This window comes from Zonotrichia leucophrys, chromosome 7 (assembly GCF_028769735.1).
Source record: "Zonotrichia leucophrys gambelii isolate GWCS_2022_RI chromosome 7, RI_Zleu_2.0, whole genome shotgun sequence".
NCBI lineage: Eukaryota > Metazoa > Chordata > Aves > Passeriformes > Passerellidae > Zonotrichia > Zonotrichia leucophrys.
In genome coordinates, this window is record NC_088177.1 from 38,143,686 (window position 1) to 38,168,915 (window position 25,230).

Consider the following 25,230-nt stretch of genomic DNA (forward strand, 5'->3'; position numbering starts at 1 on the left):
CCAAAATTCTCCATCCTGGAAGCATTCAAGGCCAGCCTGGATGGGGCTCTGAGCAACCTGGGCTAATGGGAGGCATCAGGGTGGCTGCAATGAGAGGATTTTTACATCCCCTCTAACCCAAACCATTCTGTGATTCTACAAAAATCCTCTTTTACCATGCACCAGCTGCAGAAAAATCATGTAACAATCTCAGGGGTGGGGTTTTCAGGACCACAGAGCTTGGGTTTTGACCTCTGAAGTTTTGCTAGCCCAGCACAGTGGTTGACTCAGGGGCCAAATCCTGCGTCCTGTTGCCCCCCACCAGAGCCATGACCCCCTTGGCTGCTCGGGATGGGTGGGAAAGGCTCCAAGTGCTCAGTGCTGCCTTCGGCTGGGCTTAATCACTTTCCCTGTGTGACACCCAGTGATCAGAGGAAGAGATTATCAGCCACTTCCATTAGCCAGAGAAATCAGGAGAGGGATTTATCAGGAAAAACAACCTACAACACACAAGATAAACTGAGATACTTCCTTTGCTGGGATGTTCAATTTGCTTAATGAGGCTTGGCAGTAAATCAAGGCTTAGCCCTGCCTGCACTGGAACCTCTCCTCTGCTGTTCTCTACTTCTTTCCCATCACCTGAGCACCTTCAGTGGTGATTAAGTGGTTGCAGAGCCCAAAATGGAACAGATTTTAGCACCTGATGAAAACACCCTGGGAAAAAACTTCATTCTTTCATTTGCAACAAAAAGCTTTTAACCATAAGGGTCTTGGAGAACTGGAGCCACTGTTAGGGAAAATTGCTACTTAAATAAACTGACATGTTTTGTAGCAAATCCTTCTGCAACACCATGAGGTTTTTTTCATTAAAAGAGGGACAGTACCTCCTCTGGATGTTTTTCAACAATAATCGCCTTGGAACCACCTGCCTTCTCAAGGGGGTAGTCAGGAAACCTGCCTGTGACATGCCTGTGGGAGAAACAAAAGTGGAAGAGGAATTAGAGTTCATCATTTTTCACCTGGTTGATGAAGATGTTAGATAGCAGGGAAGCTTCTCATGGCAGTGGTTTCTGTCCCATAAGTTCATTAAGACCAATCCATGTCTTCTATCCCATGGCCCAACAAAAACTGCAAATTCTCAGGGAAATTCCTAAAACTGCAGATTCCTGCCTAGCTGAGAGATGGAGATGAAAGTGTTTGTACCTGGCAGTGCCCAAGGCCAGGTTGGACAGGGCTGGGAGCACCCTGGGACAGTGGAAGGTGTCCCTGCCCATGGCAGGGTGGGAATGGGATGAGCTTTAAGGTCTCATCGAACCCAAATCATTCTGGGAATGGTTGTTATGTTATTTTACACTATTTAATGTTCATAGCCCAACTCTCTGCTTTCAACATCCATTTTGGCTTTTTTTTTTTTTAAGAGTTATTTTGCTTAAATCAGGATTTAATCTCTAAATGTCAGGACTGCCACTCCTAAATTTCCAGTGGACTTGGTGGTGATGGAAGCTGGGAAGGGGCAGTTGTGACTGTGGGAAGGTTTCATGGGTAACACAGGGAGCTTCCAGACCTTTCAGAAAGGGATTAAAAGATACAGAAAATAACTTCAGCCCCAAGGCCATTTATACTGACAAAACCCTTTAACTTCTTTCCCTTTTGTTGCTTGGTGGAATATATTTGTAAGATTTTCTGTTTGTTTGGTAATACCAGGAAGATTTTTCTGTTCCAAAGAAAATTCTGACAGTGCAGAAAAACCCTTGTGATACTTTCAAACAGCATGGTTATATTTCCTCTAAATGAAATTAAATTTCCCTGGAGAAAAAAAGAGCTCAGAAAGGTCAACACTATTCCTAAAAATGTTTTCTTTTTTTTTTTTTAAACAACTGGTACCTTAAGGGACTTTGCTAGGCTGGTGTTAAGCTGCAGGCTCAGTTTTAAGCTGAGATCATTGGAACAGAGCATCTGTTCTGTTTCTGTAGCACCACGTGTAGGGCTGGGATCTCTTGCTGCTATTAATGCAACACCAATTAGGGCAGAATCAACAAACATTCATCTGTGCTTGGGAGCCCTGGCTTGTTCCACAGTTACAAGTTCTACATGCAAACAGATGCAAATCCTTGGTCACTGCATTCCCAGAAACCAGCCTGCATCAACAGAGGGCTGTGCTTGTCAGTGTGTTTTTTAAAAATCCATTAAGAATGGGATTTTGGCCTCAAAACCCTGCCTGATCTATTATTTAATGTTAGCTCGTGTTCCATTTTTTGCAGACAGCCAGAAAATAGCTCAGTTTTATGTTAAGTGAAGCCTTAAACTCTGTTACAAGTCTGGTAACAGTAAAAAACTTCCCAAAATTTGTAATTGAGGTTGTTGCTACCTCAGTGCCAGCTGGGAGGAAGGAACGGCAAATGCACTGTGGGTGAAGAATCAGCTGGGAGCCCACTGAACATGATACCAGGGCCAGCTGCCAATATTGATTCATGTTACATTTGGTATTTGCACTCCCTTTTTCACTTTTAAATCATTTACAGCTCTTAGAGATGGAGGGGGGTTGGGATTAAATTCTTTTTTAGGTTCCCTCCAACACAAACCATTCTGTGATATTTACCTTTGGGGATGTATGCTGAGTACATCTGAGTGCTGTAGAAATTCTACCATATTCTGAAATTGGGAAGGGTTTTCTGGTTTATAATCTCTATTTTCTGTGTGATTCTCCTCCTCTGAGAGGGTGCAGTTGTTTGGGGTGATGTGGCTCCTCTCACCTTTTTTTGGTAGCAACTTCAGCTTATGTCAAAAAACGAGGGGAGGAGAAGACAATGCCCATCTTTCCATGGAAAGAGGGTCAGGCATTTACTGAGCAGTCAGGGATAGCTGGGATTTTCTGGCTGAGGGCACTGCAGGATGTGATTTTCCATGGTCATCAGTGACCTCAGAGCAGACAGTACCAAACAGTTTGATGTTCTAATTCTTCCAGGGCATCTGCTTTTTTCTTGAGTGTATCCACTGCTGTCTGATGGTCTGGAAGCAGCACTCTTAAATCTTATTTCCCTGCCCACCCTCTTGTGGGTTTTCCTCTTTCTCTTCTAGGTTGAAATGACCACAACTTCAATCTTGTAATGCCTGGGAATTCACATGCATGACCCCCAATTGGCAAATTCCTCCCTTCATGAAACCCTCTGAGTTCAGAGGTTAAACCAGGGATTCATTTGGCCTGTAAATCTGCCCAGAAAAATGCAGCCATTCATCTTCCTGGTCAAAAGTCCACTTTAAACATAATGAATCTCAATTTTCATTCCCCCTTCACTTTCTGGCAGCGTTCAACTCAGAGCCATCGCAATGGGTTGCCTCATGCATTTATCTTAGGATGTTCATTTGGATTCAACTGCACCTAAATTCCTTGGTTTGCAGTTGGAAACACCAGGATAAAATGAGCAGCCAGAGCAGCTGTGGCTGCCCCCCATCCCTGGAACTGTCCCAGGCCAGGTTGGATGGGGCTTGGAGCAATCTGGGACAGTGGAAGGTGTGGGGTGGTACTAAATGGTGTTCAAAGTCTCTTCTTACCCAAATCACTCTATAATTTTAAATTCTTATATCTTTGTGCCATCAGATAAGCTGCACTTCTTCTAGGGCTGAAGAGGGTCCTACCAGGTGTGTCCCATGAACAGCTCTTGAATTAGGAGGAGCTCCCAAACACTGTGGAGGGATTCTGAGCTTGCTTCACAATATTATTTGTTCAAATAATTTTTAACTGCCTTCCCCTTTTGAAACTTCCTAGAAACACTGAAGTATTGGTGATTAGAGGTAATAACACGGTAAGAAAATGATCCCAGATGATGCAAGAAGTTGCTCCCAACTGGAGCCCCAGCAGGCTGCTTTGTTTTGTGGGAAGTGTGCAGGGGAGCTTTGTGATGAGAATCCTCCCTGGTTCCACTGCTGATGGGGAGAGGAGGATGTAAAAAGCTTAAGCTCTTGATAACAGGAGCATTAGAGCGTGTAATATATTTGAAAGCCATGGTACATGTCAGAGACACCTAGATCCGAGTCAGAACTCTGTGAATCTGTTACTTATTACTGTCTCAGCATTTGCAAGGGGGAAAAATATCCAACTGTACTTTTCCACCATCTCATAAAAATGTGTAAATGCCAGAACTGGAAGAAGCAACTCTTATTTTCAGTGTGATTGCTTCACTGGGAGTGCTGACAACGTGCTAAGCACTGCAAGCAAAAGCAGAAGCAAATTGTCCTGGATTTCTTAGGGAGGATGCAGCTCCGGTAAAAACCAATTGCCTGAAGGAACAAATAAGGTTTACAAAAGCCCATGGTGGGACTGGGCTCGGTGGCTGAACAGAGTAAAGAAGGGGAGATGGAAGGACAGGGCTAGGAGAAAACCTCCTCCTTGTGAGACAAACCCCATCAGCAGCCTGGGGAGGCCCTCAGGAGCCCCAAGCCTGCAGGATGGCTCAGGAGCTGAGAATGGCTCCTGGGGGCGACCTGCTCCTCATTTTCTGCTCCCAGGCACCGAGCAGCAGCCTCTACTTGCACTGCTGCAAATAAAAATGAGGAGTGTTGGAGCTCTCAGCAGGCAAGAAGATCCTTCTTTGGGTCAGAGCCACTGCTTTAACACAACTGCTCAAGGTTTCTGTGCTGAGGAGGATGCTGTTGAAGAAGGGACCTTTAGAAATTGTGCTATGTGAGAAATCCATCACTTTTCTGGAAAGCAGTGAAATCATGTCAACGGAAGCAGAGCAGGGGTTGGAAAGCAGCTTTACAGAAAAGCCATCTAATTGGGATGAATGAGGGCCCTAAATCTGAATCAAAGCAGCTCAAGTGGAAGAGTAAAGGGATGAACAAGGATGGAGGGGTGAAAAGATACGATCTTGCACTCCCAGCTGAAAAGGAAAAGGATGTGATGAGGTTTTTGTGCTGTTTCTCAAATTACATTATGTTCTCTGGTTCACTGTTACTGCTCCAAACCTATTCCTCTTACAATAACTCAGACCTGTCAAGTGTAATTGAAAAAGAATGATCTTTTATGGTCTGCAGTACAAATCCCTTTGTCTGTGATCTGTAGCAAAGAGTTCTGGCTCTTCTGGGCTCAATATTTGTACAGCACAAACCCCACATAAATGTCCAAGTTTTAACTAGGTTCAAATGGTTCTGTAATGTCCCCAAATCACCACCAGGCCGGGACAAGTCGGGGTGACTGGCAGGCTCTGCTCAGCCCTCAGTGCTGTGGCACCTCCATCCTCACCTGCACAATAAATTCTTTGTCTGGGAGATGACCCTGCACTGTGCTTCTCTCATCTGCTGCTTCCTCCCTTCCTCATTTAGGAGCTTCAAATTTTTCTAAAGTGTTTTCTCTCTATTCCACATTGCTCAGGGATGGTTGTAGTTCGGACTAAATATGGCTTTTGATTTATGAGAGCACACCATTGATTTAAACATTTTGTCTGGTAATAGACTCAACAAGTTCCTACCGACTCTGTTCTCTGGCGTGGTTTTACATGTGTTATTCTTTCTTTTTGGCTATGGCTTCTCCAGCTAATTGCATAAAAGGCCTTGTCAGGAAAAATAAATTGTTCTTTGGAGGAACAAGAGCGTTTAACTCTTCTCAGGGGAAGAAAAGATGTGGGCTGTGTGCAGAAGAGGAGGCATGAATGATGGTGAAGGCTCTGAGTGGAGGGACACAGGGGTGTTCTGTGCAGAAAAGGACACAAACTAAGAGGGAGGAGCTCTTTAAAAAAATAAAACCCTCATCAGTTGTGTAGTTCTTGCCTGTTTCTGTAATCCCACCTGATATGGATTCTCTCAGACTGCTTAAATAGCAGCGCTGGTTTATTTTAGGTGTCTTTGCTGTGGTGCTTTTTCCCCCTTTTGTATTTGTGCTGTCTTTAGCTCTTTGAAAATCACTTCCAGAAAAAATAGCCTGGGCAAATACAGAATTACTTCTAAAGTGAGATTGATTTCCACGGGCTTCTTATCATCTTTAATGAGTTTGGACACAGACAACGTTACAAGTGATGTTTTATCTCAGGTCCTGATCCTCCCAGTGTTTGCTTGTACGTGTGCTTGTTATGCATGGAAGCATTTCAGTGCAGGGTAATTGGAGGATCAGAAACTTTATTGTTCTGCATAAATATTCAGCTTTGAAAATTGAAGATCAAGTGTAGTGAGGCCAACAATGTGCAAGGGAAAGCATTCCCATGGAGGAATGAGGAGGCAAGGTTTGTGGGGAAAGGTGATATCCTTTATTATAGTAACTATCATAATTAGAATGGTCTTTTGGGTCCCCAGTGCCTGCCTTAGATCTGAAATGGGAGAAGGGAACTTCAAAGCCAAGTAATAGTTGGGAACAGTTGTTGGAGGGGACAGAGCTAAATGAGGAATGTGGTAATTCTCCCTGATAGTTTTATTACATGTGGTGTTACTGGCCAGGAAAGGTAGACCTTTGGCTGACCCAGTGCAGTTGTTCATAAGCTGCTTGAGTTCTTACAGCAAAAGAGTCTGTTCTGCTTTGTCATGAAGTTATTACCTTTCCAAGGATCCTTCTGGTCTTTTTGGGATAGCAATAAGTAATTAATGTAATGGAAAAATGGGAATCTCTGTTCCCCTTCAGGTGGGCTGGGGCATTTCTCTGCCAGGACTCCTGGTTATCCTGATTCCTGCTGTAAAACCCCAAGGGAAAAGGATTTAAAAATTTTTTTTCTCTTCAAAATTCTGACAAATCATTGCTGGTTTAAAATGGGATTAGGTTTTTCTCCTTGAGATAATTGGAGACATGGATGATAGCACTGCAAATGGCTTCTAGGTTTTTGAATGGGAATAAAAGGCAGCTTGGGCATGAATAATGCCAAGGAAAACCAAAGCCACTTATTCTTCCAATAGTAGCTTAAGTTAAAAGAAAACCTGCTACAATCAGAAGAAAAACTGTGTAATATTGACACTGATGGAACGTTCTGGTGCTCTGATTTTGCATGATCCTCCACACACTCAAAAATTGTTGCCCAAAGCTTTCTCAGAGCTCTCATTTGAATGAACTGAGGACTGGGAGAAATCACACCCTGGCTGATAGAACTGAACTGCTTGGAAAGAGCTGATACCATCCAAGGTATCAGCTAGGTTCATTGAGTGTTTTCTAGGTTCAGACTAACCTAGAAAACACTCAATGTACCCACCAAGCATGGAAATGGAAAGATTAAAGGGGCGGGAAAGCAGATACCTGGAAGGTTATTTAGGGTTTTTGGCTTGACTCCTGCAGTGCAGAACAGCTTTGGGCAGAGCTGCAAGGTGTGGAATAACACTGAAAGCATCTCCTGATGGATCTGAGGACACCTGCATGTCCCACGTCTGCCCCTGGAGGGAAAACTGACATCCAGCACTACCCCATGCTTGGTTTCCTAGCTCTGAAGTTCCTCGAGTTTGTTTCCTTTGGAGAAGGAAACTCTTTTGGAGTTGTTGATCATCCTGTGTTTACCAGGGTGCATTCCTCCAAGGATGAAGGGCTGCTCCCCCTCTTTCCCAGGCTGGCTGTCCCCAGGCTCCTTTCCAAGGTCAGCTTCCTGGTGGCTGTCTCCAGCCTTTGGGGGAGAGCAGGGTGAGCAGCCCTTGCTGAGCAAGAGCAGGGTGAGCAATCCTTGCTCAGCAGGAGAACAGGGTGAGCAGGAGAACAGGGTGGGCAATCCTTGCTGAGCAGGAAAGTAGGGTGAGCAGGAGAACAGGGTGGGCAATCCTTGCTGAGCAGGAAAGTAGGGTGAGCAGCTCTTGCTGAGCAGGAGAACAGGGTGAGCAGTCCTGGCTGAGCAGGGTCAGCAGTCCCTGCTGAACAGGAGAGCAGCCCTTGCTGAGCAGGGTGAGCAGCCCTGGCTGAGCAGGAGAGCAGGGTCAGCAGTCCCTGCTGAACAGGAGAGCAGCCCTTGCTGAGCAGGAGAATGGAGTGACCAGCCCTTGGTGAACAGGAGAGCAGAGTGAGCAGCCGTGGCTGAGCAGGGTGAGCAGCCCTGGCTGAGCAGGAGAGCAGGGTCAGCAGTCCCTGCTGAACAGGAGAACAGCCCTTGCTGAGCAGGATGAGCAGCCCTTGCTGAGCAGGGTCAGCAGCCCTGGCTGAGCAGGATGAGCAGCCCTTGCTGAGCAGGGTCAGCAGCCCTGGCTGAGCAGGAGAGCAGGGTGAGCAGCCCTTGCTGAGCAGGGTGAGCAGCCCTTGCTGAGCAGGAGAGCACGGTCAGCAGTCCCTGCTGAACAGGAGAGCAGCCCTTGCTGAGCAGGAGAATGGAGTGACCAGCCCTTGGTGAACAGGAGAGCAGAGTGAGCAGCCGTGGCTGAGCAGGGTCAGCAGCCCTGGCTGAGCAGGATGAGCAGCCCTTGCTGAGCAGGAGAGCACGGTCAGCAGTCCCTGCTGAACAGGAGAGCAGCCCTTGGTGAACAGGAGAACGGAGTGACCAGCCCTTGGTGAACAGGAGAGCAGAGTGAGCAGCCCTGGCTGAGCAGGGTGAGCAGCCCTGGCTGAGCAGGATGAGCAGCCCTGGCTGAGCAGGGTAAGCAGCCCTGGCTGAGCAGGGTGAGCAGCCCTGGCTGAGCAGGAGAGCAGCCGTGGCTGAGCAGGGTGAGCAGCCCTTGCTGAGCAGGATGAGTAGTCCTTGCTGAGCAGGAGAGCTGCCCCCAGGGGCTGCTCCAGGGCTGGGGCCTCGCTGATGGAATAGCTCCCATTAAACTCTCATCTGGTTTGACTTTCTCGTGTCTTTCCACTCTCTTCAGAGCAAGGTCAGAAATACAGAAGCTGGCTCAAAGAAACACCAGGTCAAATTCCCCCTGCATTTACTGAATTCCTTACCTTTGGTCAGCTTATCCTGCCAGCACAGAACACCCAATCCTGGCTCAAATTTGGCAGAATTTCCAGTGCTCAGCATTCAACTTAAGAGACTGAAACAATTATGGGCAGTTTTAAGCAAGATTACTTTAACCCAGACTAGAAGCTTTGTAAGAATAGTTTTCCTGCAGAGTCAGCCAGAGGGAATCAAGAGTACTTTATTAACACAATATGAATCCTGTAAAGAGGAAAATAAAGCATGCCATTTTTTTCTAGCAAGGCCAGCCAAAAGAAATAACTTGCCCTCCAACATCACAAGTTTCTTTGGGATTTGGAGCGAAATGGAGTATAAGAGAGCATTTTGCTTTATGAGATTTGTTTATGAGAAATCTGAGCAAATGTTTTTGCTTCTCAGAAGTCAAGGTGGACCAAAATGCATCTCTACAGGAGGGGAAGAAGGCTCTAACCTGGCTACTCCACCCTGCTTTGCCATGGCCCATCAACTGAGGATAATGCAGTGCTCCCGGGGTGTGCCAGCCTCCCGTGTGTGCTGTGCAAAGGGACACCCTTTACATCTGCCTGGAAAACTGGGAATGGGAGCCTGGGAGGAGCACAGAAGCTCTGTGCTTTCATCCTTTTTTCCAACACTAGATATCTAACATTCCAACAAGGAGGACATGTAGGAGTGATATGACGATTAGACAACCCTGCTTATGGGTAAATGATGTGATTTTCATTGATGCAATTTTTGCAGGGTGATGAAAATGGATGGTGTGTCTGAGGTGGCATCAGACACATTTCAGTATTTCTATCTCTGCCTTATAGCTGTGGTATCAGTGCAGAAATCCAGCCCAGGCTGCCAGAACTCATTTTTTGCCTCTCAGGACCAAAATGCTGCCCAGCCACTGTGTCAGCCACTGTGTCACACATCCCTGTGCCCCTGACGTGCTGCCTGACCATGGTTTAACCTCACGAGTTTCCAAAGGACAGAGTGTGACCAGGCTCATCAGGCACTGCATCACTGCTTGGGAGAGTGGCTGGAATTTCATTTCAAACTGGAATCACTATTTGCACCTAGGACTGAACTGCCTTCAGAAGCACTTGTGATGCAGCAGGAAAATGTCAGTGGGAAAGGAGAAGCTGAAAGTGGTTTTTAGGAATGACCAGACACTGCTTTCTCTTTCACTGCCCAGAATCCCAGAAGGGGCCACAGTGAGGGTCTGGTCCAGCCTCCCTGCTCCAGCAAGGTCATCCCAGAGCACAGGGCACAGGATTGTGTCTGGATGGCTCTGGAATATTGTCATACACATCTTTTTGTGAAAATCCTTTCTTAGGATTTTTTTTCCTTCTGAGAAGCTGAGAGGCCTCAGAAACAAAATGTAAACAATGGTTATCTGCTGCTGTGGAATGCAACAGGTGAATTTCTGATTGGCCCATCTTAGATGTTTATATTAATGGCCAATCAAGGCTGAGCTATTTCAGACAGAGTCCCAGAGAGCTGCCTTTTGTTATTATTTTTTCTATTCTATTCTTAGCTAGCCTTCTGAGATGAAACCTTTCCTTCTACTCTTTAGTATAGTTACAATGTAATATATGTATCATAAAATAATAAATCAAGCCCTCTGAAACATGGAGTCAACATTCTCGTCTCCTCCCTCATCCAAGAACCCCTGTGAATGTTTCACAGAACATCCCCAGTGAGGGAGGCTCCACAGCCTCCCTGGACACTCTGTTCACTGCTTGGTCAGTGCCCAGGGAAGGATTTCTGCCTCCTGCTCAGGTGGAACTCCTGGGCATCAGCATCTGCCTGTTCCTCATGTCCCACTGCTGGGCCCCATGGAGGAGGAGAGCCTGCTCCATGCTCTGGGATATCCAGGTATATAAATATCCACCCTTTGGATATTTATACACGTTACAGAGGTCCCCTCTCTGCTGTGGCTACTCTTGAGCTCCTCCTTTCCTCCCCAGAGATGCTCCAACCCCTCCATCACCTCTGCAGACTCTGCTGGATCCCTCCAGGAGTTTCTTGTCCTGAGGTGCTCAGAAGTGGACACAGCATTCCAGGGGTGCCTCCCAGGGCTGAGCAGGGGGCAGGATCCCCCCCGACCTGCTGGGAATGCTCTTCCTGATGCACCCCAGGATCCCATTGACCTTCTTGTCCCCTAGGGAACACTCATGGCTCAGGGACAGCCCCTTGCCCACCTCAAGAGATCTGGTTCTCTGTGGTTTATGTGAAAGCATAAATGAGCTATTTAATGATAATTCTGAGGCAATTTCATGCAGATGGAAGCAGTCTCAGTGCTTGATTTTTCCACGTTCATCCCAAGTGGCTTTTGCAGCCTTATTGGAAAAAATCCCCATCAGGTGTACACAGAGGGTAAAACCAGGGAAAAAAGGATAATGTTGCAGAGCCCGTCTATAAAATTAGAGATGTTTACACTCCTGGCCAATGCTGATAACCAAAGAGCTCACTAGAAAGAAAAATAATTTAGAACCTCTACTTTGGCATTTTAAAAGTGTGGGAAAAAACCAGGAGAAACATTCCAGATGAGCTCAGCTGTAAGCCAGGCATGGTATTAAGAGCAGCCATTTATCAGGAGCTTTAGCTCAAAACCCCAGTCATCTCTGCAGTCCAAGAAACACACTGTAATGCCTGGAGGTGCCAAGTTCCTTAACTATCACCTTTTTAGTTTTGGGAGGGAAAAATTGGGATGTTCTAATCCTGTACCTGTTTCATGTGGCTCTGGTACATGATTTATAGTTTCTCAAAATTGACTGGAATTGTGCAGACTGATAGAGTTGAATACCGTTTGCCTCTCCAAATGACTGATTCCTTCTGCACATTACTCAGTGGGATACACTCAGATTTAATCAAAAATAAGCACAAAGTGCAGCTTTTTTATTATTGCTAATTTAAATGATGGCTTAATAATGTGCTTTTAAATAATTTCTTTGGTAGACGGGGTCGGTGCTGCTGAGAATTGCTGGCAACATGGCAAAGAGGCTGGAAAACCAGGGATAAAAGGGATATTCTCCGGGAATTTGGAGCTGGAGCCTGCTCTGGGAAGCAGCAGAGAGCACAAACACAGGTAATTTCCCCAAAGTGGTGGAAAAGGCAAGGTGGGGTAGGACGTGCAGTTGGGAAGTGAGCCCTGCAGGGCAGCTTTGCTCAGTCTTTGGTGTTGTTTTCCATGCCTGGAGACGTGACTGTGCTGCTTGCCAGGCCTCTGCAGAGCATCAGCTGTCTGGGATGGCCTCACTGCAGGACAGCAGAGCTCCCTGGGGCAAAGGATGGGAGATTTGGGCAGAAGGGAATGCAGGCACACACGTGGGAGAGGCAGCAATCAGCCGCTCCCAACAAACTGCCAGCCTGGCACAAGGAACAGGGACAAAGCCACGTGTCAGAGATGGGGTTTTTCAGGAGGGGATGGAGGTGGAAGGATTCTAAAATTCCAGAGCCAGAGCTGAGCCTGTGATGGAAGTTCACCTTCGCACATGGCGCAGCTCTGGCTCTGGAGTTTTGGAACAATTGTGCTTTGCCTTGGGATGCTTGGAGGAGTCCTGCAGCTACACTGGCTTTAGCTCACAGCCATGCTTTCTACCAGCAGCTTCAGGACTGGTTGCTGGATTAGAGATGCTTTCCAGAAAAAAAAATAAATCTGGGAAGAGCTGTTTTAGAGCTGGTTTCCCTGTGTGATGAGGAACACAAAGCAGGAGAGTAAATTTCCTTTCCAAGCCACCAGACGATTACTGAGGCAGTAAGGGGCTCTGGCAAGAGACAGGGGAGTATTTGAACAGATTTCAGGGCCAGCAAGTTTCCTGCTATTCCATAAATGCCTCAGGAAATACTGAACCAGCTTTTTTTAATGCTTCTACACCCTCTGCTCAATTGGTGGAATCAAGGGGTGCTTTGGGTTGGAGGGACCTTAAAGTCCATCTCATCCCATACCCTGGCCAGGGACACCTTCCACTTGTCCCAGCTTGTTCCAAGCCCTGTTCAGCCTGGCCTTGAACTCTTCCAGGGATGGGGAAACTCAAACACATTTGTATTTGGCACAAGATCTTACTGATTTAGTTATTATTACTGTTGATATAGTTATTTTGTACAAGTAGAGCCTAAGAAGAGCCACCTAAACTCCCTTATATGCCATTAAATGTCTTTTATTCAGCCTAGGATGATCCTAAGCCTGTCTGACACAGCACACAAACCATAACAGCTGGGTGTTTTTAGAGTAAATGACTATAAATAATTAGAATTTCTGTTGTCTCTGCACAGGGCTGCAATGCAGCATGACTTAAAAGCCCTGGACTCTGACCTGGATAATAAAAACAACCTGCTTGGTGGAGTCTGACTAATCTCCCCCATGCTGAAATTCCCAGTAAAACTGAAACACATTGGCTCTGGAAGGAATGGATGTGACTCAGGTTTCAGGCAAGTTCTTGCTCTGCCCACAGAAATACTGCCATCAAACCTTTCCAGCCTTGAATCGGAGCACAGGATTTGGACAGTGGCTTTAATGTGAATTTTGCCCTGGCAAGAGCTTCCCTAGGTGCTCACCAACCCACGCCGCCCAGCTAAGAAAGGAGCAGCCTGGTAGTTCTTGAGGGAAATTATCAAATAATTTTTGAAGAAGCTTTGTCTCAAGTGTGCTTGCCATATTTCCCAGCCCTGGGACTGCAGCCAGTGTTCTGCTGTCACCTAGAGCCTGTTCCAGCTATTCCACCATGGAGATGTTGAGGTTTAGGGGATAACCTGCTCCTGCTGCCTGTGTCCTCCTTCCCCCTCAGCTCCTGCTCCTTGGATTTGCAGAGTAAGCCCGGAATTTTCTCTGCTGGGTGTGGAATTCACTTGGAATTCAGCACTTGAGGAACTTGTCAGCAGCCTGTTAAATAATCCTGTTGGCACACTGGAGCCACAGTGCCCTGAATCAGCCTCGTGTTCCAGCAGACATGCCCCTGCCGTGGTCCCTAGCGTGAAAAGTGGGAAAAAGCCCCTGCCAGTGAAAACAGGGAAACAACTGGATTTCAGAATTGAACATATCCTTCTTCTCTTGGGGGAAAGAATAACAGGCTGTCATCCACAGCCACATTCCCAGCCATAACTTGATTCCTTCATCTTCTCCAAGTCAAATCTGTTCTCTTGGCAATCAAGTCTTTTTTAATATATTCACCTGCCACAGACTTTTGGGAACTGCTCTTTTGTCTTTGCCTTGGAAACACTTCCTATTTTCTGTCAGTCTTTGGTCCTAACTGTGCCTATTTATCAAAATGGTAACTCATAGGGGTTTTATTCCCCCAGTTTTATGCCTCTTTCATCCCTTCTCTTCTGATTCTGCCTCTCCAGCTCCTCGTGGCTGCTTCTGCTATCCCTTTGCTCTGCTTGTGTCAGTCCATGCCACGGTTCTTTTTTACCCCACTTGCCTCCTTTCTTCTTTGCATTCTACAGAGCCAAGGCTGAAAATGCCTTTTCCAGCTCCTCTGCTTGCTTCTCCAAAGAGATCCATCTGTGGAGCAAGGGCTGCAGCTTGGGAGCCACTGCTCTGTGCTTCATGCTCATTTTTATTCTCCCTTGTTCTGAGCTTTTCCCTCAGTCTTTCTCTTCCCAGAATATCCATTAAACACCTCTCCTCTGCCAGCCACTGGCTCTTCAGTGCTTCTACCAGGCACCAGTGGGACTCCTGGCTCTTTTTTCTTTGCCTGTTTCTTGTTTCTGTATGCCAGCAGATCTTTGCTTGTTGGAAATGAGGAAGTGGGGAAAATTGCTTCTTCCTCCTGCTCTGTATTAACTTGCTGGAGAAGACACCTCTCCCTGTCACAGTAGAGTGAAATAATAGCTGGGCTGGGTCTCTTCCCCTTCCCCTTGGGATTCATTCCCTTCTTCCTTTCTTTCTTTCTCATTGATTAGGACCAGGCTGTGCTGGTTAAACCAAGAGCAGATCAGATGGCAGAGCAGGCTCCCCTGGGCCAAGCCTAGTAGGTATCTAGCTGGATTCCTGAAAGAGAAGCCAGCTCCAAGGTGAACATCAGGCCCCAGTTAGCAGTTTGAAACACCCCACTGCTCTGTGCCTGCCTTCAGAAACCCAGCCTGCTGTGTTAGGACTCTGCTTGAGAAAGGAATAGAGGAGGACAGCAGCTTAACACACCCACTGAACGGGCACAGCCTGCAGGATTTTCCAGGAAAAAAAATTTTAAAAAAGCCCAATCCTGCCTTTCAGACATGTAGAGCTTTATTATAACAAGCTGCTGGCAAGTGTGAGTCCCTGGGTGCCACTGATGTTTGTGTCTGGGTGAGTATCTATGACAACAAATAAACCTAATGTTTGGGAAGTGTCCTTGGGAATCTCACTGGGGGGGTTGCTGCATTAGGTCGGGAACACTTTGCATTTTCAGACTTTTAATTCCTAAGTATTATGGAGATGAGTATGAAGTGCTTTAGGAAAATGAACTAATTAGTCACCAGATTTTATTTTTCTTGTGTGCAAATGGGCCAGCTCAGACTAATGCTATTTACTTTAGCTGATTCCAGACTTTTGGATGTATAAAGGAGGGAATATTTTTAGGAGCTTTAATTCTAAGCAGGAGGCTTAGCCTCAAGGTCAGTGGACTGTGGGTATCCATGGGTCACTTGCAGCCATTTGAAGAAAGCAGGAAAGGGAATCTAGCCTCAATTTTTTGTAATGGTCAGTTTTGCTTCTAGAGTGCTACAAATCAAAAATTGGGAAGCCTGGAGTTATCCTACAGAGCAGTGCTCAGGATGGGTAGGTCTGTGAGAATGGATCAATATAGTTAAAGGCATAATAATTATGCTAAATAAATGAAAATGTCTAATTGGACCCATCTTTTTGCCCACAGGAGTTTTACCTTTCTCTTTGGTCCTTGTGCCTTTTGGAACAGAAATGTCTCTGCTATCCCTGTAAAAATTCACACAGGCTGAGGACAATCTTGCCTTTGGTCTACAGCTGAAAACCACAGAGACAGAAACTAGGGCAGGAATGGGGTGGGGAAAAGGTAAAGCCTTTTTGGGCAGAGGGATTTTGTAGCAAGCAGGTTGAGGAGAGCCTGGTCTGTAGAAGAACTGTGCTTGTTGTGGCTTTGCTGATGTGGGGTTGAGATCTCAACGAGCCTTTTCATGTTGCTTCTGCATCATTTGTGTGCAAGTGTGGCAAGAGGTGTGCAGTGCAAATCCTGCCTGATGGAGAGCTGGGTATCAGCTCACAAATGCTCGAAGTTCTGAGCATTCCTGCAAAAGCAGAAAGCCCAAAGTGCCACGGCACTGAAATGTGGTTTTCCCTGGTTTTGCACTGGTGAACTGCTTAGAGAACAAGACTGTGATTCTGCCTGGTGCAACAGCCTTGGAAAAGGCTCAAAACCAACAATGCCTTATTCTCTGAATCCCTGTGGAAGTCAATGGGAATCTGCTTGGAATGAGGACAATTAAACAACATCAGGACCTGACCCTCTTCCCAGTGAATGCAAAACCTCTCAGGGAAAGGAGAGATCAGTCAGGGAAGATCCCTAAGGGCTTTGTGATCTGACATAGCTGCGTGTCTCTCTGGAAAGGAATCACAGTGTTTGGAACGCTGGTGAAGATGTGCAGCATTGGTGCACTTGGTGATTAAATAAGAGTTCAGGAGCATGACTTGTTATGTTGAAAACCCCTTGGGGAGCTCAATTTGCACCTGTGCTGCTTTAAGAATCTTCTTTTCGTTCCTTAGAAATTTAGATAGTTGAATGAGCAAAATCCAGGATTGCAAAGAGCCCTTTGCATGTGTTTTCAATCACTGCACAGAGGTGGCAATCATAAATCCAGGTGTCAAACTGGAAATAAAACATTATCTCGGAGTTTGTGGTGATTTAGAAAGCAGAATTGGTGATCTTATCAATGCCTCTCTGGAGATGTGACACCAGGGTCCAAGCGGCCTTGCTGTTTCAGATAGCTGCAGCCAAGATTTATCTGTGTGTGGGAAATGGATGAATCCAGGGGCTTCCTGCTGGTGCCCCCCAAAGCCATGGAGCTGCCTCCATTAATGTCAGCACTCTCGTAAATTCTGAGCTTGCACTGAAGGAGGCAACTTCTGCCACTGCACAGAAGCTTCCAGAGGTGTCCCCTGCCTCCTGTAAATCCATGGACACCCAGTAAAGTGGATTAACTGCAGGTGGACTTCATAACAGCTGTCCCTCCTTTGGAATTAGAGGGGTTCACGCTTCTAAAAAGATGATCCCATAAGCAAGAAAGGCCTGAAGGGTTTTTTTGTTGTTGTTTTGTTTTAAATGGCTTTCAGGTTAGGTAGCTGATTCCAATCTATGGGAAAACAGGTTGCAGAGCTGTAGGCTCCACTCTCCCCTGCCATAAACAAACAATTCTCTTGTTTCTGATAACTTATTTCCCCTCTATTAAAGGAACCCAGTGGGTTATTTGCTTTGGTTCACTCCTCCCGTGAGCCAGTGGTGCATTTGCATTCCATTCCCCTGCTCCCTCCAGCCCTAAAGATGCCTGCCAAAATTAGTCAACAGATAACTACACAGCGGAAGCTTTTAAGAACGTGTTAGGAAAGGCTTGAACATTACCCATTAATGTTTACAGCTCCTAATTATCTTAATTAATCAGTCTTGGAGGCTGTCTGAGCCGGGAGCCCAGAGGCAGCATTTCAGTTCCCACAGATGGTCTTTAAGTCACTGCCATGGCTGCTTGCAGCGAGGAGCTCAGCAGGCTCTGCCTGCCAGGATGTTTGTGCTGGGTGCTGGGCAGCCTCTGCTGGGGGGTTCCTGCTGGAGACTCAACTCCCAAAAGCACCTGGGAGCAGGCTGGGCTGTGCTCAGGGAGAGGGATGCTGAGTGGAAGCTGTCCCTGCAGAAATGCCTCCCGGCAGGGGACAGAGGCACTCAGAGAGCACCAGCACTCATTGTTGGGATACAGGGATTGCTGCCTTGGCAAAACCTGGGATCGCTGGCTCTGTCAGAAAACAGAGAAACTACTGATAGAAACCCTCTCCCCCAGATATTGCCTCTTCTAATAAAGTTTCTTTACTTCTGCAGGAAGGCCAAGTGTTTGGGCAGAGGACACTCCAGGTTGTGCCATCCTCTTTCAGAGCTTCATTTCCATAATTCAGAGCTTGTCTTCACTCTCCTGAGGAAAACCAGGAGATTTGGCAAACGGACACAACCCTGCAGAGGAATTCAGAAGGAGAATCTCCTTGTTTTGTGCTATTCCCAGAAGAATTTGGTTTGTGCAAACTGCACAAAGTACAAGAGGGCAGGAGAAGGTGTATTCAGCTCCAAGCGAGGACAGGAGAAAACATGGTGCAGGTACAGATCTCTTTCTAATTTAGTTCAGCTCATCCTCATCTGGTGGAATTAGCAGACAACCACTTATTTATACCCAAATCCTGATTATTACGATGAGCTCACAGCTGCTCCTACCTGGTAATTTCTGCTCCTGGGTGGAATGTCACGTGCATGTGGTTTGTGAGCATGTTACAATGATGACAGGGAAAACAGGTAATGAGAGTTTTCATTAGGTGAAAAGAGAATGGTTCTTTAGCTATCTACAGACAGCTCTTGTGGGCAGCAACTCCTCTCTGTGCTGAATATCAAGTGCCAAATACCAAAGAGGCATTTTTTTGGGTAGGTTCCTACAGAAGGAATGTCCCTGCAGTGTGGGAAATGGATTTATAGGGAATTTTTTAGAAGGTTTACATAGTATGTATTTAAATGTAAATACAAATTTCAGCAGGGATTCCTGCAGGAGTTCCTCCAGCAGGAATGCCCTGCAGGAGTGGCTGAGAAGTAGGGAATGGTTCTTCCAGACTCACAGGGCATTGCATGGAAAGAGGCCTGTGATCAAGGAGCTCCATGTCTCTGGTTGTGTTCCAAGGATCTTCAGCCCGGCGCTTGCTTTTGGACAACTGTCTGCTGGAGAGGCCCGTGCCACCAAACCTGGTTTTGAAGCAATTTTCCATCAGCTGTTCCAGGAGTGGCTGCCATGCTGTGTGGAGGCTGCAGTCCATGCTCCTGGGCTGCTGGAAAGCAGTGCTGGCAGGCTGAGGTGAGCCAGATGGGACTGGAAAGCGTCGCGAGCCCGGCTGGGTTTGGAGCCGTGATTCCCTGGTCTTGTATTGGACTAAAGGCAGGAATTGTTACACCTTGGAAGCAGAGCAGGGGGTGCTGCTGCTGGCACTGCTGGGGTGCCATCTCTCTCTGCCCTGTTGGCCAGGCTTCCCTGCTGAGGGATGGCCTGGCAGCTGCACCACTGACTCCAAAAAGGCAGAGTGCATGGAGTGCGAAATGGGCAGTGCCTGACACTGATGCCTCAGGTTTGAGCTTTTCTGTTTTTCACACTCTGTGCTGCTTTAGCGTGTACTTCTGAGCTTCATATTAGGGCATGGTGAGCTCTCTGCACAGAGCAGGGAGACAAAACAATTCCTGCTCTAGCTGGGGACCAGGGACAAATGATCCAAATCTCAGACCCAAGAGCACAAACAACGCGGGCTGGAGAGAGAAAAACAAGAAGGATGAGATTCATAACCTAAAGCTGTAATGGGACAACGAACTGCAATATGCAAATGGAGCAGAAATGATAAAAGTGACAGACCCTGTGACCAGTCATCCATTTTGTGACCATTTTGGTTTATCTGAGGTGTAGCCCTGGCTGGGCTCTCGTGCTGCCCAAGGTGGATCCATTGAGGCCTCCTTCTAAATCCCTACTTTTATTCTTTAACTCTGTCTAGTCTTTGTTCTAGGTCAGCCTCGACAAGGCATCAACACAAATGAACGCTTTCCCTCTTCTGTGGGGTTTCAGGGCAAAAACCTCTCTCTCCATTCACCTCCCTCCTGCCTCCCCCTTCCCCAGCCCCTGCTGCCCAGGGAGCCCCAGGAACAGGAGTATTGGCAGTAAACTCAGCTCCACAAAACAGGCTGGGGAGAAAAGGGAAACAAAACACCATCACTTCCTATTTCTTTCTCTTCCCTCTGCATCAAAGCCCGGGCTGGCTGTCAGGAATGTTCAAAATGAATAAATAAAGCACAGGAACCCCCCCTGCTTCAGGAGGAGTCTCATTCACTCACCATGAAGCTTGGCCAATTCCTATTCTGACAGTACTTGAGTCAGCAGGCAGAGCAAGAAGATCATTCAAAGCTAATCAGTAAAGTGTAAACCTATTATGGAAGCACATTTACCCCTGACTGCCTCCTCCCTCCCGAAAACCAATCCCCAAATCTGTGGGAATAACACACAGCCTCCATAAAAGTTGCTATTACTTAGATCCCCTGTTATTAGGTCAGTGATGGCACTGATGAAATGCTCCCCAGAGCTCAGAGCAGTGGTGGATAAATCCTGCCAGAAATTCACGGAGTAATTTGTTACAGCTCGAGGGCATGAGGCACAGCACAGCAGAGCCCGTGCATGAGGCTCTCCCCTGTGATTCTGGAGGCCATCTCTGGTAATAAAAACCTCATCTTGATTTCTCATCCTTTGTATTGATTTCTGTCAGAAAAGACTTGTCTTAGACAAAGATACTGCTGTATTTCTCTGGATAATAAAGGCATCCTTCTCCCCTTTTCTGCCCATCCCTTTTTGAAATTCATTTTAGGGATGACTCTAACAAGACTCATTCTTTGGAAACTGGTTTATTCACTGGGTAAAGAGTTCAGAAAATGATGACTGCCTTTGCATATTCAGCACAAAACCCTAAATGTGAAATTACAGAAAAATGGGTTTGGTTTGGAACAGGAAAGGAAATTGAAGCTAAAACCCCGGCTCTGCTGTATCTTAATATGAAACTTTGTTATTAATTGCATGGATGGAATGTGTGGGACTTAAGTGATTACCATCCAGACTCAGATCTATAGAATTGTAGCAACTGCTAATTTTGGATCATTTGTACTCCTTCTGTTGGGAAAAAAATAAAAGAAGGGCAGGTCTGTAGGTAAACTGCATGATGCTTCTTCACAAAGCATTCATAAACAATTATCTTTCTTTTCTAGTGTGGCTGGACAAGGCCACATGGGAATTTGGAAGGCCTTATGTGAATAATTTGCTAACCAAAAAAGAGTAGCTCCACAGAAGTCAACCCAGGTAAATTGAAGGATGGATGGTAAGGCTGAAAAATGCAATGTTGTATCAAAATTATTTTATCTTCTCTGCAGTAGGATTGATATAAGCAACTGGAACAATTTCATTTAGTCCATTCCTTGGGGTTTTGCTTTCCTTGGCTTTTTTTATAACCTCTCTTCCTAAGAAGCTGCTTTGGGTCTTGAAATGACTGAAGCTGCTCCTTTGTGCAATGAAAGCGATAAATATTTACAGCAGCTCTTACAAGTTGAGAAATTTAATATGTGCTCATTCCTTTTGTAATCTAAGAGTAACTGTGCTGAAAGACAATGCCTGCTAATTGTATTTTCTATCACAGTCCTTTCAGAGTGAAGGATAAAATATGGAAGTTTGGCTTTATTTTCTACTCCACACAGCAAAATTTTTTCAAAAGAATCTTTGTTCCCCTTTATCTATTTATTTAATAGACTATAAAAAATAGTAAACTCTGTCAAAAAACCTAGTTGAAGAATAATTTACAAGCTACAATTAGCTGTTGATCTGTCAGACTGGCTTAGGGGAGAGCCAAACTATATCCTGGCAGGTAATAATTAATGCAAACCTTGACACTTCAGGCCTGGCCCTCTGTTGAGCAGGACACAGCTCCCAGTTCTCTGGCAGGAAAGCCTGGCTCTGCAGGATACACACACTCCCCTTGTGGAGAAACAGGCTGGTTTTTTTGTTGTTTTTGAATGTATTTTGGATGCCAACAAATGTGTCTGAGGGGAAAGTGATTGTGGTCACTCAGACAGAGGCCTGCTGTGAGGAGCAGGGCTCAGCAGCTCGCTCTGGTTCCTCTCAGCTCTGTAAATCACTGCCTCACGCAGCCAGAGTCAAACGAGCCCCAGCACTGGGCCATGGCCAGCCTGTGCTGCAGCTGATGGCAGCTCTCCCACTGCCTTCACCAGGGGCAGGATTTCATCTGCTAAATCACCACAAGAGCTTTTATCAATGAGAGCTGTCTGGGCTTGGCTGAACCATGCACTAATGATTTTTAGGGGTCATGACACAGAGTTCATTTGCAAGGAGAGAGTAGCAGGGAGTATGATGGGGCTTGGAGCAGCCTGGCCTAGGGGAAACTGTCCCTGCCCATGGCAGGGGGTGGAATGAGATGAGCTTTAAGGTCCCTCCCAGCCCAGACCACGCTGGGCTTCTCTGATCAAACACTGACTGTAACAAGTGTGACACTGTCCCTGTGCCACCTGCAGATTGCAGTCCCACTGTCCCACTGCAATGACCCTGCTCTCAGGCAGGCACAGAACTGCACATCTTGAGCCTAAAAGCAGTTTTAAGCCTAATCAGACCATTTTGATAGGAAATGGTTAATGGTTAAAATATGATATTGTTTCAGATGGGTGGGTTGCTGTACAAGGTTGGAAGGGAGCTGTTTTCTCACTCTGTCTCAAAAGCAGCAGAGCAAGCCTGACTGGAGGCTTATCTCTAAGCACCCTGTGGGTGTATCTTAGTCCCATCTAATATAATCCCTTGCTCAGGGGATTATCCATAAAACTATCCAAGAACAGTTAATGTGGTGCTTAAATTCCAGCCTCTCCTTTAATCTTTGTTAATTTTCAGATCTAGATGAGATTCAAGACTACTGAACCTGACTAGGCAGACCCAGAAAAAGGAATCCTTGGAGCTTGTTTAATCAGGTTTGTTCATAGTCTGGGCTTCTGGTGTGCCTCTAGCCTTGAGTCTCACCTGAAGCTGAGAAATAAATGTAGCAAGCAAGTCCCATCCTGATTGTAAGGGCTGCAAAAAGAAAGCTCAGCACTTTACATGCCACCTTAGACAGGCACATGGGGCTGAGGGCTCCCCTGAACCAGGCAGCAGGAGTTTTGATGAAGTGCCCTCTCAGCCACCCCTCTGCACCTCCCTCCACTGAACCATGGCTTCAGCTCCCTCAAATGATCCTTTGGATGGCTTAGGCTGCTGGTTGGCTCTGCTGTTAAGGGTCTCTGTGGACCAGATTTAACTTTTAATAGTGTCTCATAATGTCTTTAAAGAGGTTTATGGCTCAGCCTGGTTCTCTGGGAGATTGCCTGCTCCCTGCTAATCTGCTACAGAAACATTGCCATTGGTTCCTGCAGTATTTCAGGGAGTTCTCCCCCAGCTCCACAGCCAAGTTAATTGGACACAATTGACCTATGGTAGAGAATTACTATTAGGTGAGGAATACTAAGCAAAGGGAATAAGATCTTTCTGTAGCTCAGAACATGCTGGGAGCTGTGGGGAATGGCAGGAAATGGCAGCTCAAGGAGTGTGCAGAGCAGGCCCTGGGAGAGGGCTGATTTAAGGAATGGGAAAGTGCTTTGCAATAACTGAGGTTTGTAAAACCAGCAGCTCTTTCCAAAGGAGAGTAAAAATACACTGCAGTCTTGAGAGTCTGTAAGAGGCAAAAGTGCAAGAAAGAAGAGAAATAGGTTGTGGCAGACCTGTGAGAGTGCTGGTTTTGATCATTCTTTCTTTTTTAACAAACACTTCACTGGAGCACAGCTGCCCAAACCTGACTGAAGGAGCCAAGGAACAAACAGGGCAGGATTTTATCAGAATGCATTTGTGTTTCCAACTGGAAACTGCATGCTGAAGGCAAGTCCAGTACCCCGAGCAAACACTCAATGATTAATGGGCATGACACTGGTCCACAAGACAAATATGAGCCCTGTAACATCCGTGAGCAGCTCAAGACACAAAAACAGTTTGCAGAGCAGATTTATGCAGAGCAAATGAAGCCTTGCTGCCAAATCCTGGAAGTTTTGGTAGCTGCTTCCCAATTTACTTTCACACACTGATCCTCTGGATGGGTAAATCCCATAAAATTATCAAACCAGCCCATACTCCTTAAGACAAGAGTTCCCAGTGTCAGAATTGCCAGTCTGAAAAGTTCTTTGGCTGAAGTAAACTTCCCGAGAGAAGCAGAGGTGTCAGCAGAGGGTTTAAAACTGTGTAAGTACGTGCTTAACTCTACTGAGACGTGAAGTTTCCCTGAGATCAGCAGAGTCAGGTTCCATTTGGGGGAGTGGCTCCAAGGTCAGGCCTCAAGAACTAAAGTGTTTCAGATTCATGGCTAATACCAGCAGCAGGATGGCAGTGCCAGTGACGTGATGTGATTTGCTATGGCAAATAATGGTCCTTCCATCTCATGGAAGAGTGAGTTCCCTCTCTTAAACCTCAGGGAGAAAAGTCACTGCTCCTGAGGTTTAGAGTGTGCTGCTTGTGATTCCAAAGACTGGGCCCAAGGTAATGTGTAAGGTGAAGGTGTCCCACTTGAATATTCGTGGGCCTGACCCACAGCCAGTGACTGAAGGAGCACCTCTGAGCCCTGCCAGGAGCTCTGGTCTCCCCGGTCAGGAATCCTCCAGCTCAGCATTTGGGCTTTGCAGCTGGTACAGAACTAACTCCTCACCTGGGACTGGCAGCACTGCCTTAAAGATGGGCTTTGCAGTTTGTGGGAACTCAAACTCAGGCTCTGTGGGGCAAATGGACTGGTTCAGGGGTCAGTGTTTCTGCTCACCTGCACTCGAGGAAGCACTGGGTGATCTCCTCCTGGAAGGTTTCCTTGATGTGGGGCCCCTCTGCTGCCCTCAGCTCATGCACGAAGGAGTAGTCTGCTCTTTCCTGGAATTCACCTTCCAGGACATTTGTTTTCTGCAAGCTGATCATTACCTCCAACTCGGGAGGCAGGCTCTGAAAAGGAGAGGAGAAAATAAACGGTATGAATGAAAAGAAATTTAATATTTACTGGAATGCCAGGTTGACAGTGAATCTGAGATTAAGCCTTAATTTACTTGCAGGAAGCCAGGAAAAAAAACCAACCCTGTGCTCATAAAAAGTGCCTGGATGCACACAATGGTCTATTGTTGGTATTTCAGCATTAATTAACAACATTGCAATGCACAAAAACAACCTTTGCAGCGTGGGATCCTGGATCTCAATGAGACAGGTGAGAAAGCTGCTGTTCTGCAAATGCCAGCTTTATCCATGTCAGAAGGGTGCCAGAGAATTTTTTAATTGAATTTTCAAATGTCTGGACTTCCCATTGGAGCTTTTTAATTAGCCAGTATTGTTTTTAATTTGTGCACTGAAATTTTTATATGCACACTGCTTGGTCAGTGGTTTCCTGGTATTTTGTTGCAGCTGGTCAGACTCCTTTAGGAAATCAACTTCCCTTGAGGAACAACAACAACAAAAAAGGAATAAACACCCCCCCCCCCCAACCACTATAACAAAAATCACAGCTCCCCAAGTTTCCCATGATTTGATAACCTTGGAAAAAAGGGCTTCTCAGCCAGTTTCAAGTCTTACAACAATTTCTACTCTGTGATTGATTTTACACATGTAGTGTGAGGGAGAAAAATGAAAGTCTTTC

General features: G+C 46.3%; 1 protein-coding gene across 4 annotated transcripts in view; it reads right to left on the reverse strand.

Moving 5' to 3' along the window:
- Positions 1–25,230, reverse strand: part of IQCA1 (IQ motif containing with AAA domain 1) — a 122,200-nt gene that overhangs the window by 66,971 nt on the left and 29,999 nt on the right. For all 4 annotated transcript variants that reach the window (XM_064718104.1, XM_064718105.1, XM_064718103.1 and 1 more), the window contains 2 exons: positions 24,376–24,548; positions 864–948 (listed from right to left, as the gene is read on the reverse strand). In XM_064718104.1, the coding sequence (XP_064574174.1) occupies positions 864–948; positions 24,376–24,548 (258 nt within the window). The remainder of the gene's footprint in view (positions 1–863; positions 949–24,375; positions 24,549–25,230) is intronic.